This window comes from Moschus berezovskii, chromosome X, assembly GCF_049115385.1.
Source record: "Moschus berezovskii isolate FMDL1 chromosome X, NW_MosBer_1.0, whole genome shotgun sequence".
Lineage (NCBI taxonomy): Eukaryota > Metazoa > Chordata > Mammalia > Artiodactyla > Moschidae > Moschus > Moschus berezovskii.
This window is the reverse complement of record NC_142488.1, coordinates 85,083,454-85,098,748: the sequence shown is the minus strand read 5'-3', so window position 1 is coordinate 85,098,748 and position 15,295 is coordinate 85,083,454. Positions and strand designations below refer to the sequence as shown.

The following is a 15,295-nucleotide window of genomic DNA, read 5'->3' as shown; positions in this document are numbered from 1 at the left end:
TTCTGCCCTTGGATACCAGAAGCAAATTAAAAAACATGCTGTTCTTCTATGGCAGAGCTGCAATGCGTTATTTTCAAATAGTTCAGCATTCAGATTTAGCTTACTTAAAGTACAATATGGAATAAATACAATTGTAGAATTCAGACAAAATGCATCCGTAATTGCCACTGCAATTACTGTACTGAAACAGCATTAATAAGATAGCCAAATAATTTTAGAATATATTTTGCCAATGAAGAACTATTTTATTCACTGGTCAACTTTTTAAATTTAAAATATGTATGCCCTAAGTGTAAATATATATGTGTGTAATATACACATCACACAAACATAAAAATCACTGTTTTTGTGTGTGTATATATATACACACATTCATAGTGATGTTATGAACTCTGTGAAAAGCTTCTCCTTTACAGAAGTGTAAAAGATACAGTCCACTATTTCAAAAATTATTTTTTTCTTACAAAAATAAATCAAACTTCCAGACTCTTTTTGGAAGCACTTTAGGAAATAAAGCAATATATTCCACTAAAACACGAAGTTTTTCCTGCTGCAGACAAGCCTTTTCAATAAATCCTAGTTTTAATTCTTTTGAGACTCACACAAACAGATTTCATTAAAGTTCCTATTAAACACTTTCCTTTATGTTAAATTAAGCTGCACAATAACAATTACGAGGTAGTTTACATAGGTAGCATCATAAAAAATAAAAACAAACTGCTTATTTAAAAAAATGCTATAAATTTCAAGTAAGCAAATACCAGACATATAACTTTAATGTAAACTTAGTTAAATCTTGTACTAGGCTATGTTTGTCCTTCCTCAAAATCTGAAGTGTTCCTATAACAAATCGTATATTAAGTGGAATAACTACAAATTGCTGCTACGTTAGTAAGTGCACAAAACTTCAGCTCCAAAATTTAACTGGATTAACTCAGAGCCAACTATTCTTAGTCTGTTTTGTTTATAAGAATGGAAATCTCTCTTTAAGAACAGTTTTGAAATATATATAAAATGTATTAAAGTACCTATAAACACTTCTTTTATGAAGTCTATATAAGTACACTGAGGCAAGAACTTGGAGATCTGAAGTTTGTTTCTTTTAAGCAGGTAATGCTTAGCTCATTATATGGATGCTGGAAGAGTCTCACTACTTACAGATTTGGCAGTAGCAGAAATATACTGGATGACCATCTCACGCTTGGTGGTAAAATCTTTGTTTCGTAAAGGAGCTTTTCGCTCTTCATTAAGGTTCATGTCCTCCTGTTAGAAAGAATATTTATTGTATTAGCAAATTTCTTCTTATGAATTTCAAAGGTGATATAAATATGAAGCAACAAAGTTCTACTGTATATCACAAGGAACTATATTCAATATCCTATAATAAACTATAATATAAAAGGATATTACAAAGGATATATATGTATGACTGAATCACTGTGCTGTACAGTACAAATTAACACAACATTGTAAATCAACTATACCTCAACAAAATAAACTTTAAGGATATGGGGAAGAGGGAAGTGGGAGGGGCATTCAAGAAAGGGAACACATGTACACCCAGGGCAGATTCATGCCAATGTATGGCAAAACCAACCAATATATTAATGTAAGGTAATTTGCCTCCAATAAAATAAATTAAAAAAAAAAACTTTAAAAAAGAAAAAGAAAAAAATTAATGTTCTCTGTATTAAAATAGTAAGTCATGCTCTGACTATCAACAACCATCATTTTTCAGCTCCTTCACTATTATTTTTCACTCTATATACCCTGTTATATAAATGTTACCATATTGCTACCTACTCAATGAGTAGAAACAAGAAAAAAATGTTAACTATTCCACAGAATAAACTGGCAGTTTATAGCATAGATATACATCATACAGCCTTAGCAAAGTTATCTTTTTACCCTGATAGCAAAAATAAACAAATATACACTTTATTACTTGGCATATGTTCCCTTAGGAAAATTATTATCTAGAAGAGCAAACATAATTTGTAAATTATAGGAAATACATATCTACAATATGTCACTGAATAAAGATTCATGAGAAGTTGCTGAATTTGGGAAAAAAATTCAGAAACATAGTTACCTGCATTGGGATAACAAAGACCACTAACTGGAAAGAAAAAGATTCAGTTACAACAACACATCATTTTGAGGTTCAATAAGCTTTGATTTGGTTGGAAATGTTCCTTTATATTGTGATACACAGACATATAACATTTTCAGTAGATAAATCTTTTTTTTTTTTCACTTTGAAACTCATGTTAACCCCTGAAACACATATTAAGACACACTTGAAGGGTCATAAAACCAAGTTGGAAAGGACTACACCTCCAAAATCAACATTAAATGAAAAGACAACATATAGGATGTGTGAAAATGTTTACAAGTCATACATCTGATATGGGGCTTGTATCCAAAGTATAAAAAGAAGCCTTACAAATCAACAATGGACAAATAACCCAACTACAAGTGGACAAAGGATTTGAATAGACGTTTCTCTAAAGAAGCCATACAAATGGCCAATAAGCACGTGAGGCTCAACATCACTATTCACCAAGGAAATGTAAATCAAAACCACAGTGAGACAACGCTTCACTCCCACAGTAATAAAGGCTATGACAAAAAAGATAATAACAACTGTTGGTGAGGATGTGGAGAAACTGGAACCCTTACACACTGATGGTAAGAATATGAGATGATATAGCCACTTTGGAAAACAGTCTAGTAGTTCCTCAAAAAGTTATACGTAGAGTTACCACATGACTCAGCTTATACCCAAGACAAATGAAAACACATGTCCACACAAAAACTTGTACTTGAATGTTCATAGCAGAAACATTAGAGTGGAAACAATTCAAATGTCCATCAAATGATGAATGGATAAAAAAATGTCATATGTCCATACAATGGAATATTATTCAGCCACAAAGAGGAATGAAGTACTGATACATTCTATACTTCATGGATGAAACTTGAAATCACATTATACTAAATGAAGGAAGCAGATCACAAAAGGCCATACATTACATGATTCCATTTATAGTAAATATCCAGAACAGGCAAATCTATAGAGATTTGTGAATTAGTGGTTGTCAGGGGCAGGGCAAGAGAGGATGGGAGAACTGGGGTGTTACTGACAACAGGTATGGTGTTTCATTTGTGGGTGATAAAAATGTTCTAAGAGAGAACGTTGTGATGGTTGCATGACTCTTTGAATACATGAAGAAAAAAAAACACAAACACTGAACTGTATACTTTAAGAGGATGAATTTTATGGCTTCTGAATGGTATCTCGATTTTTTAAAACAAGAAAAAGAAATCAGTATTTTTATCCCTTTACTTGCTTAGTAATTCTAAACATTACTAGTTTTTAATCAACTAAATGAATGGACAAAGAAAAATACTAAAATAACTTAAAAAAATCATGTATGAGAATGTGGGGGGAGAAACAAAGGATCCATAAAAAGTAATCAAACTGCATCTATGTATTGAATAGTAACTTCAATGACACCAGTGTCTCATGATATATAGTTGCACCCACTGCAGTGACTCCTACAATGATTAATTCACAATGAATACCTATAAATTTCATGTATATATACCTGACCCCTCTTCCCAATCATCTCTATCACTGTCTCTGCCTCTGCTTTTCCTATCTTATTTCATTTCTCATTTGTATATCTTACTTGTTAATGATTTACTTGAAGCCAGGCTCTCTTTCTCTCTCAAAGACTAGATCTAGTATTGTTGAATTAAAGTGAGAATCACAGAAATAAGGCTGGATAGCATTTTATAAAGTCCACAGCTACTCATCTATGTTCTGTGTCGACTTCAACTAACAGGGAACTCAATACCTGGACACGCAGTCCTTCCCATTATAGGGTAGTTTAACTTTTGCCAAGTTTTACTTTGGAGGACTGGATCTGAAATATGTACAACAAAACACTAACATCATGTTAAGGTGGCAAGATCATATCATTATTTTTTCTTCTCTACTTTCTAAATTTTGACTCACTTATTTACCAAACTCATACCACGCACCACCTAAGGAAAAGGTAATGGCTACCCACACAGGTATTCTTGCCTGGAGAGTTCCATGGACAGAGGAACCTAGTGGGCTTACAGTTCATGGGGTTGCAGAGTTGGACATGACTGAGCAACTAACACTTTCACTTTACCATGCACCACAGAAAATGCTAGGTAGGGAGTGAAAATTTGAAAGAGTGCTTGAGCCCATGAATTAAATGAGTTATTATTTGTGAAGTTATTAAAACAATGCCTGATATTTAGTAAATGCTAATTTGTCTGTTAAATTAATAAAAATAAACAATTCATAGTATAGTAGGGATGGAGAAGAAAATGGCGACCCACTCCAGTATTCTTGCCTGGAAAATTTCCATGGACAGAGGAGCCTGGCAAGCTATAGTCCATGGGGTCGCCCAGAGTCGGACACGACTGACTGAGTGACTGAGCACATGTAGTAGGGAAGAGCGATATGCAAACATAGCAGCATAACAGAGGCATGTACAGGGTGTCTTAGGAACACAGAGGACAAAACACAGAGATGGGAAAGACAAAAGAAAAGCCTTCATTAGTATTTGGGTCTTGAAGGAGAAAAACCTGAGTGATGGTCAAGAGATTAACTACCAGACCACAGTAGGCTTCCGTCATGGTTGGCTGCCCAATAGCACTTGAACATGCCTGCTATAATTTTAAATACCCACCCAGTATCAGCCCCACCAATGAAGAATCCATGAAAACCACATTTATCAGTCTCCCTATCCCTTATAACAATAGAATAAGATGGCTTAGTTGTCATCCATGAAATAGATGCATATGGGGTGTAGATTCACCCATATTTTGCTAGCATGGGTGGCAACAGAGGTGACATGGATATGAAAGTGATGGCAGCAGACACATCTTTTTCATCACAACAATTTGACAAAGTGGTTCTGGGGTAGCAACAGCTCCTTCATCAGACTGTTTTGGCTGTGTGGTTCTGGAAGTTATTCCTGTACTTAGATTACCTGGAGCCTGTTTTGCAACCCTTCTGGTTCATATCTCTTCATGTGTGTTTGTGTGTGTGTGTATAAATATTCTATCTAAATTAATCAGAATAAACTATCTTATGTTTAATAATCTGGGCTACTGAAGTAACTCAAGTAATAGTAATAAGAGTCCAAACTAAGAGGGATGGTAGGTTGGACAGAAGGAATAAATGAAAGGAACCTGTAAATATTACTTGAAGACAATACTCTCTCCTTGAGGCTAAAGTATACCTACCAGTTTCAATTTATCTTCATGTGACATAGTTCATCATCTCTCTCAAATACCCTGTGGTTTGATAAATCCAAGGAAGGAAAGGATTTCCACATCCTTCACCTTGAAATACTATACTTCTCAATTCAGCCTCTGATTTTATGACTTTATTGGCAAATGCATCATTCTGCTAAATCATATTGTGTTTGTTTCCATCGAAACCTCTAAATACTGCTCATATATGATAGACTATGTCTCTACCATCTCATAACATTCTGGTTAAATTATAGTCTCCGGCAAATAGCATGAATCTGTATCCCCAGGTAGAATCAACTCTGAAACACTGACAAGATTGAGTGTCTGTACTTGTACACTCCACAGTCAGGCCTTAGAGTGTGGTAATGCCACCGTTGGCAATCTCTACGTAGAGAGTCTGCTCACCTTCCAGTGACATTTCTTTTCTTTTTTTTGTTTTTTATTGAAGGATAATTGCTTTACAGAATTTTGTTGTTTTCTGTCAAACCTCTACATGAATCAGCCATAGGTATACATTCTGTGTTACTATATACCTCCAATTCAATTTTTAATGACACAGGGCAAAGATCATGCTATCAAGACCAGAATCATGGAGGCAGGCAGGATAATAATGAGAATATGGAGAATATAGACCTCAGAGGAATGTCAAGATTAAGTGAGATCATGCACCCAAGCCTGGTGTATATTAGCTAGCCATCAAAGAATGTTTGTGTTATTACTCATGTTCATGTTATTATTACTTCCCTAGTCTCATTTCTTTCATTACCACTGTTCATCTCACCCCTTGTGTTTGAATAACACAAGATTATTCATCGTTTTCCTACACACACTATGCTCTTACACATTTCCATTACTTTGTTCATGATGCTGTTCTCTCTGCCTAGAATGTTGTTGACTTCACCACCCTCTCCCTCTGTTAACCCCCATCTCCTCCCACCCTACCCAAATCTATACCAGGCTAACTCATATACCTCTGCTAATTCTTCAGATTTCCCTCAAAGCACCTCATTTCGAAGTGACCATCTTCATGCTACTCTTCCATATTAATTTCCTATACTATAGCACTTAAAATGAAACTCTGTAATAAATCCATCTACCTTAAACTATAAACTGAGGGCCAAAACTAGGTTCTTTTTTTATCTTTGTATTCCCAAGCAAAGAGTATACAATCCTGGAATGTGCCAAGCATTTAATAAATATTTGCTGAACCAATGTGATATTTAGGAATTTTTCTCTAAATAATTTGCTTTGTGGCCACAAACATTTTTATACCTATAAATCTGCTGCACAGGTTGATTGGGAATAGGTACCATTCACACTAACAGAGGAGACCATAATGACTTATCTTATTCTTACACAAAGCAGCAGCATACTACTAATTAGGCAGCTAATACTTCCAAATCATTTAACTCCAGCTTTATAATAGAATCATAAAACTAAATAGAGCAATATTCATAATTCAACACTAATTCTGAACAATGTAATTGAATATGAAACTACTACTAAACACACTGAGTTTTTCCTTAATTTCTATTGAAATATAGTTGATTTACAATGTTGTATTAGTTTCAGATATACAGTAAAGTGATTCAGTTTTATAAATACATACACACACACACACACACACTTTTGCAGATTCTTTTCCATTATACTTTATTACAAGATATTGAGTATATTTCCCTGTACTATACAGTAGGTCTTTGTTGATTATCTATTTTATATACAGTAATGTTAAACAGACTGAGTTCTCATAGTATACAGAACACAAAAGCAAGCTTTTACTGTATTGAAAATTTAGTTGAATATTTCCACAACACGAGAAGAATTGCAGTATTTTCAATTTAGAAAAAAGATGAAGTAACTGACCACTTATAATATTTGTACTTTATTAGCATCAAGCCATATTTATAAACACTAAATCAATTATTCTCCTACCAGTTAAGCTATGACGTAATTTTCCCATTACAGACAACCTCCTTCATTCCTTCAGCAAATAAACATTGTAGTCTTACAGCTATTATTGAGAAACCATATAAGAATAGAGTCAAACAAGGTTAAAAATTGAACCAGCTGCCTATTCATTCATTCGTACTCTCATTCATTCTCATTCTCTCCTTCTCCCTCTCACCTCCTGTAAATCTTTAAATAGGTGACAATATACTTTTTAAAATTTTCTCATCTTCTACCATCATTTTCTATTTTCCTAACCTTCTATTGTTTTCCTCACTTGCTTTATGAGAGGTAAATGTCAATCGTATATGTTTTTATATCTCTTCCTTCCCTATAAGAATACTTGCTCCTTCTTTCTATAAAGTTGCTATAAATTTCTATGTACTTTCTATAAAGTAACTGTTCCTATTTCTGCAACATGTATTGATCCCAGTTTAAGACTGGATTTTCCACTTGCTGTTTTTTTTTTAATTTATTTCTTTTAATTGGAGGCTAATTACTTTACATTATTGTAGTGGTTTTGCCATACATTGACATGAATCTGCCCTGGGTGCACATGCGTTCCCCATCTTGAACCCCCCTCCCACCTCTCTCTCCATCCCATCCCTCTGGTTTATCCCAGTACACCAGCCCCGAGCATCCTGTACCATGCATCGAACCTGGACTGGCGATTCCTTTCACACATGATAATATACATGTTTCAATGTCATTCTCCCAAATCATCCCACCCTCGCCCTCTCCCACAGAATCCAAAAGACTGTTCTATACATCTGTGTCTCTTTTGCTATCTCGTATACAGGGTTATCGTTATCATCTTTCTAAATTCCATAGATATGCATTAGTATACTGTATTGGTGTGCTGTTTTTAAATCTGAACTTGACTTCACCAGCAAATGCTTGCCCTTTTCCTTCTGCTTCTCAATAGTAAGTATTCAAAAAAAATTTTTCTTTAATTTATTTGGCTATGTATGCCAGGTTTTAGCTGTTGGACATGTGATCTTTGTTGCTGTGTGTGGGCTCTTAGTTGTGGCATGCAGGATCTAGTTCCCTGACCAGGGAAACCCAGGTCCCTTACACTGGGAATGTGGAGAATTAACCAATGGACTACCAGGGAAATCACTCAAGTATTCTTTAACTTCTATTTTAAGGGGATCTGTAGCCCTGAAGAGAATAAACCAATGATACCCTACTACCAAAAAATACCCTAGCATAACCAGCAATTATAGTTATCTTTGATTATTTTAAGATTATAAATTAATGGATTTTTACATTTATTTCTTTATTTTTTATTCATTTATCTATCCACTTATTTGGTAATGTTTGTTGTTAAAATAAGATATTAAAGTTTAAAAAAATTTTTTTAATTTATTTTTGAATCGAAGGATAATTACAGAATTTTCTTGTTTTCTGTCAAACATCAACATGGAATTTATTTATTTTTAATTGGAGGATAATTGCTTTACAATGTTGTATTGATTTCTGCCATACATAAACATGAATCAGTCATAGGTATATATATATTCCCTCACTCTTGAACTTCCCTACCACTTCCCACCTCATCCCACCCTTCAAGGATACCACAGAGCACCAAGTTGAGCTCCCTATGTTATATAGCAACTTTATTTCTTTGTTCTTTTCTAAAGAAATGTTCATATAAAGATATGTTCTACATGTAATTCCTCTAACTTCTGTGAACTAGAAAGGATAGAACATTTCTTTTTAAAATTCCAATAACAGCATCAGGGATATTCCACATAAGTAGCTAATTGGCCAATTGTACCTGGTATTAATTAACCACCTCATGTCTTCAAATGATACAGTTAAGTTTACCTTTATAGACTATAGCTACATAACATATATAAGTCTGTATGGAAAACAAAGTTAAAGCAAAAAAAAAAAATTGCCCAAATACATTATCACTACAAATAGTATAGAGCCAAAAGCCGGGGGCTGGGGGAGGGAAGAATGAAATTAAATGAATGTTACTGAGTATTGCACAAAAAGTCTTCAGCTATTTCTAGTTTCAGGCCTTACTGGAGGAAACAAACTATGAACATCTACATATACCTCTTCACCATCAAGAAGGTAAATTTAGAATGTCTATCTAGCTATTGGGAAACACAAATTCACTCTCCCATAATCATTAATCCTGAGTTCAACATTCAACCAGTAGTTTCCAGAGTTTAAATATTACTTAAAGCATCAACTGTGGCTTGTGAAATATTGATGTTTAATCGAAATACAAGAGAATAAACTTTAATATTGAACATGAGAATAATACTGAATCCCTCACTGGATCCATAGCTCCAAATGGTATAGGAATTATCTCAAGGGAAGAGTGGGGTATTCACAACCCGTGTTTTTCTCACTGTCAGTGTACTGCAATGTATTTGCAGTTACAAGTACTTGGTTAAGTGAACTTACAGGCTATTTGACCTAGTTTTAGCTAAATCGGTCCTCAAAACAACAACAAAATAGTAAAGTACCTTTCAAAGATTCCTGCAAAGACAACATATTGAGGATAATAAGATAGTACCAATAATGCAAGTACACAGCAACAAGAAAATACTAGATTGTTGTATTTCCTACACAGAAGCCTGAGCCTTTCCTCAGTCATATTGTATGTTAAAAATAGCAAAAATACAAGGCTAATAAGAAGCTGGTCCCGCAAGATTAAAAGTTACTAATGTAACAATCTGAAATTATCAACTATCACTGATGACTCTCACTTTATGTGCACACTGTACCTTAAAATATATAGCTAATGATAGTGAGTGCTGTGTTGTGCTTAGTCGTTCAGTTGTGTCCAACTCTTTGTGACCCCATGGACTGTAGCCTGCCAGGTTCCTCTGTCCATGGGGATTCTCCAGGCAAGAATACTGGAGTGGGTTGCCATGCCCTAAAGCTACCTCAAACTTACAGACCATTTAAAATGCAAACATCTAGAGCATGAAGGAAGTTTTTTTGATTTTCTCAGCAATAACTAGAATCATGTGATGTGCAATCCAGTACTTAGTGAAATTTTGTAAACTTAATGACACACATTTAGAAGCCTCTCTTGTTTATTTTCTTTCTTTAATAGCAAAAGACAAAAGGTCCCATGACATTGGAGGAACACTTGGTAAAAGAAGCTGAGATAATATATGCAAAACAACATGGTAGTAAACTAAAATGCATTATTTTGTCAGCCAGTACTGTCAGAAGACATATAGAAATCACTGCTGAAAATATGCTAGAGCATGTATTAGAAAAATTACTCAGTGTGGGAGGTTTATCATACAGTTGAATGAAAATACAGCTGTTTTTCCTTTTAAACAACTCAGCTTATATTATTTACTAGATTGTTTCAATAATAAAGTATAAAAACTACATTTCTTTGAGTCACTAGTGGAACAATCTGAGAAAACATATTGCCAAAATAAATGATTTATTTAATAAAAGGATGTTTTATGAAAAAACTATAAGTGAGAAGCATTCCTGAGTAGGGAAGTTTGCCCCACATATAAAATCCAAACCACTGCAAGAAGTTGAAACCAAAATACATTATAAAGTAGGGTTTTTTAAATTAATATGAGTAAGATCTTTAAAATATAGCAGAATATTTATAATATTTTAAAATGAGATAGAAAGTGAGAATGATAACATGTATCTTACAGAGAGATTTCTGGCTATTTCAAGACAAAGATTTTTAAAACTTCTGAAATTTCACATGATGGGCATTTTTCATTCACAAAAGGACAAGCAATCCCTTAACAGTTTAACAGCTGGTAAGAAAATACCTGCTTCAAATGAACCTCACTGAAAAAACCACACACCGTCAGACCCAACTGCCAGATGGGTCTCCTTCATCCTTTCATGACTCACCTCTTCCTCCTTCTTCCAGGCATCAGGAGCAATGTCTGCAGCAGGTATTAGATAAACACGGAGACGAGGGTCTACACATTAAGCATATGGAAGGAAGAATGCAAAGGGGCCATGTCCCTGATGACATCTAATGAAGCCCATTTTTCAAAACCCATTTAGAGCCCATTTATTTGTAAATATAAAAATACAACACATCAGATAATTTTCAAGAACAACTGACTGTCATTAAGGGAGATGGAAATTTACTAGCCGTGGTTCAGCAGAAGACCTTAGCTCGATTCATGGATTGGAATGAGCAAAGTTAACACTATGATTTAATAAGAGTAGCTAACAACGTTTTTGTTCCATTTGGACCTATGTATCGTCAGATTTATATTTCAACTATAAGAGACATTAAATCAAGTATCAAAATAAAATGGACTTGGAACTAAACCTTCTAATTAGCCTCTTTTTTTTAAACAAGACATAAAAAATTGACACAATGACACTGCTCTCACTAAAATGTTAATAATCATGACTGCAAAGGATTTTACACCATTAATAAATAAACTCATTTAAAATCACCTAAAAATCTTGTTCTTTGCATGTTATCCTTTTCTATGTCTATACTTTATACAAAGTACACACACATGGGTATATTTTTTTTAAGTAAAACATGTTCAGGTTACTTGCTCAAATACATTTTTTTCCTAACAGGATAGGAAATCAGAAAGTTCAGAGACTACTACATTAGTCCAGACATTGACACGTTTTCTGTAAAGGGCCAGACAGTAAATGTTTTAGGCTTTGCAGGTCACATGGACTTTGTCACAACTACCCAACTCCACAGTGCAAAAGGAGCCACCAACAATATGTAAACAAATGGCTGTGGCTGCATTCAACAAAATTGTGTTTATGAACACTGAATTTCACAATTTTTCATATGCTTGAAACAGTCTTCTTTTGATTTTCTGCAACCATTTAAAAGTATAAAATCTATTAAAAAATATAAAAAGTATAAAACTCCTACAAACTAAAACCCCAGAAGCTGGGATAGTGTCTTTGTCATCTTTATGTTCCCCTGCACCTAACAAAGTATCTGGCACTCAGTAGAAAGTTGTCAAATAAACTTCTCCATGACAGAAATTTGTCTTTGCTTTTTTTCTTCTATTTTTCCCCACAATTGTGTGCTTAGTCGCTCAGTCGTGTCCGACTCTTTGCAACCCCATGGACTGTAGCCCAGCCAGGCTCCTTGGTCCATGGGGACTCTCCAGGCAAGAATACTGGAGCGGGTTGCTATGCCCTCCTCCAGAGGGTCTTCCCAACCCAGGGACTGAACCCAGATCTCCCGCATTGCAGGCATATTCTTTACCATATGAGCCACCAGAGTCAATAGGGATTTTCCTTAACTTGTTCTCTGCTCTCTCTCCTCAGAGCTTAACAGCACCTGGCATATAGAAGGCACTGGACCTTGATGAATTAAGTCATCCAAATTTTGAGAACACTTTAATGTCAAAAAATTAAAACTGAAAACTCAGAAGTGACACTGGGTCTCACAGGATATTCACATCTTCTGTTTCCTCCCTGAGCCCTTGTGCTGGGCTAAGTACTCACAAAAGCCTATTCACAGCTGTCCTATTGCCACGGAAACCCTATGCTTACTTGCTTGTCTCCCTGACTAAATTCTGTTCCCTTTGGGGGCAAGGGAGGAACTGTATTAATCTGTGTACTTCCAGCAGGTAGCACATGACCTGGCACACTGTGCATATCAATACATGATTGTGAAAATGCCTTCACAGCAAAAAAAAAAAAAAAAAAAAAACAGTAGTGGAACTTTTCAAACAGAAAAAAAAAATCTCTTAAAGAACATTTCTATGTACAAATCAGAACAGATAGAAGCAATGAATTGTGGAGTTTATTAGCTACAATTAGAGAAAATTTGCAAACCTAGTTCCTTTAGTTTCTCTTCCTGGACTTCTAGCCTACTGCTCCCTCAGTTGTGAACCTTTGGTGAGAATTGTACTTGGGAAGAAAATTTAAAAGCGACCAAGATTTAGTTATCTTTGAGATCTATTTATGGGGTGAGTTTTACTCCTCCTTTATATGCTTTAGCTGGGAGTGAGTGTGTTTAAGAAAATAAAATAACTAGATATGATGCTGGTGTTCTCTCAGTCCAATGACAAGGAGTAAAGACATTGGAAATATGAATATAAAAAAATGGAAAGTAGGCTAAGAAGACAATTTCTAAGGATCTAGCCATTCCTGAAAACTATTTCCATGCCCTATTATAGATTTTGAGACCTATGCTACCAATAACTGTTTTACAGTAACTTGACCTTTAATTAAAATTACTTATACTGAGAGCGAGCTTCCCTGGTAGCTCAGCAGTAAAGAATCCACCTGCAATGCAGGAGATGTGGCTTCAATCTCTGGGTTGGAAAGATCCCCTGCTGGAGGAAATGACAACCTACTCCAGTATTTTTGCCTGGAGAATTCCATGGACACAGGAGCCTAGCAGGCTGAGAACACTAAAAGGTTCTCATCCAGGCTAATCAACTCCTAAAAGACTGGTGTTGGGTGACAAAGAAAGCCATGATAGCAGTCATAGACAACACCTAGGGTCCAAAGTCAAACTGACTCTCAAAACTTATGAAAAGCAAAAGTGAGAGAACAAACTGAAAAGCTTTGGGATTCTTTACAAGAGTTCTACCACATGGAATATAGGACAGATAATTTAGTATTTATTGCATATATAACTACAATTTCATTAAATTATGCCAAAATGCAAAATACATTAATGTAAATTGCTGAATAGAAACAAAGTATAAAACATCACATTTGCATTGCCTTTAGTAACTGAAATTGAGGGGCTTCCCTGGTGGCTCAGTGGTAAAGAATTTGCCTGCCAATGCAGGAGACATGGGTTCAACCCCTGATCCAGGAGGATCCCACATTCCTTGGAACAACTAAGCCCATACACAATTTCTAAGCCTGTGCTCTGGAGCCCAGGAGCCATAACGAGAAGCCACCATAATGAGAAGCTCTCACACCACAACTAGAGAAGAGCCCCCACTTGTCACAACTAGAGAAAAATCTTGCAGTAATGAAGACCCAGCACAGCCAAAAATAATAAATAAAAATTATTTTAAAAAACTGCTGAAATTGAAATGACATGTGCCTAGAAATCAATCACAAACTATCACTAGCCTCATCTTTTGTATACAATTAAACTATTTACCTATATAAGAACTGTGTTCTTATATAGGACTCGAATGTGACCAATGCAAGCAGGATGTCCAGTCAATAAACCATTGTACTAGCTAAAACAAATTAACTTCCAACTTGAACTTTCAAGACATCTCTATATGTTTATTTTTAAAGCTTAAATTGAAAATCCCCTATCCCCCAAGCCAAAAAAAAAAAAAGAACACTTGGATCCAAAAGGGCCATAAGATTCAAAAGGAAATGGACAGTGTCCAGACACATTTCTCTCCTTGCTCTAATTTCATTAATTCAGTTTGGATAAAAACAAGCTATCGCTATTAAACATTTAATAATCCTTAATTGGTATACTCAGTGTACAAAGACCAGCTCAGTTATTCTCAGTAAGCTCAAAGGCTATGATATCTTAACATGTTTTACTCAATTATAGCATTATAAATTTCCTTATATTTCAAATGGAAGAGAGGAGATATTTCACCAACCCTAATTACAGACAACACAAAACGTCTCTGATTAACCTAAGAAACACGATGAATGTGAACCTCATTCAAATTTGTGGTTAAAAGTGATATGTAATATTATGACAATTCAGTCATCTTTTAAAGTTACGCTCCCAAAAATGTGGAAGAAATATTCTAGCTTTGATCCGACTACCTTTACCCACTATGGAAGATTTGAAAACATGACTGGGCTGAAACGGGGAACAGGAATCTTAAAGAGCAAGTATAATTTAACCCACGTGGGTAATAACAAAAATCATATAAAAACAAGTGTGTGTTATTTTTCATTCTTGAAAGTTTTAATTTAAAAAAAAACGCTTTCTAATCGTCAATTAACAGGCAAAGACCACACTTCAAGTGAAAAATCGAGTTTTACAAACTATTGAAAACTGCTAATAAACAGTGTGTGCTCCATGAAATAAGCAATCATCTAAAAGTTTCAAATTTGGAGCTTTACATCCGTCAGCAATAGCCAT

The 15,295-nt window shown here is 34.9% G+C and overlaps 1 protein-coding gene across 9 annotated transcripts in view; it reads right to left on the bottom strand.

The window, feature by feature from the left end:
* Positions 1–15,295, bottom strand: part of DIAPH2 (diaphanous related formin 2) — a 1,076,961-nt gene that overhangs the window by 964,186 nt on the left and 97,480 nt on the right. For all 9 annotated transcript variants that reach the window (XM_088834166.1, XM_055438268.2, XM_088834164.1 and 6 more), the window contains one exon: positions 1,159–1,263. In XM_088834166.1, the coding sequence (XP_088690292.1) occupies positions 1,159–1,263 (105 nt within the window). The remainder of the gene's footprint in view (positions 1–1,158; positions 1,264–15,295) is intronic.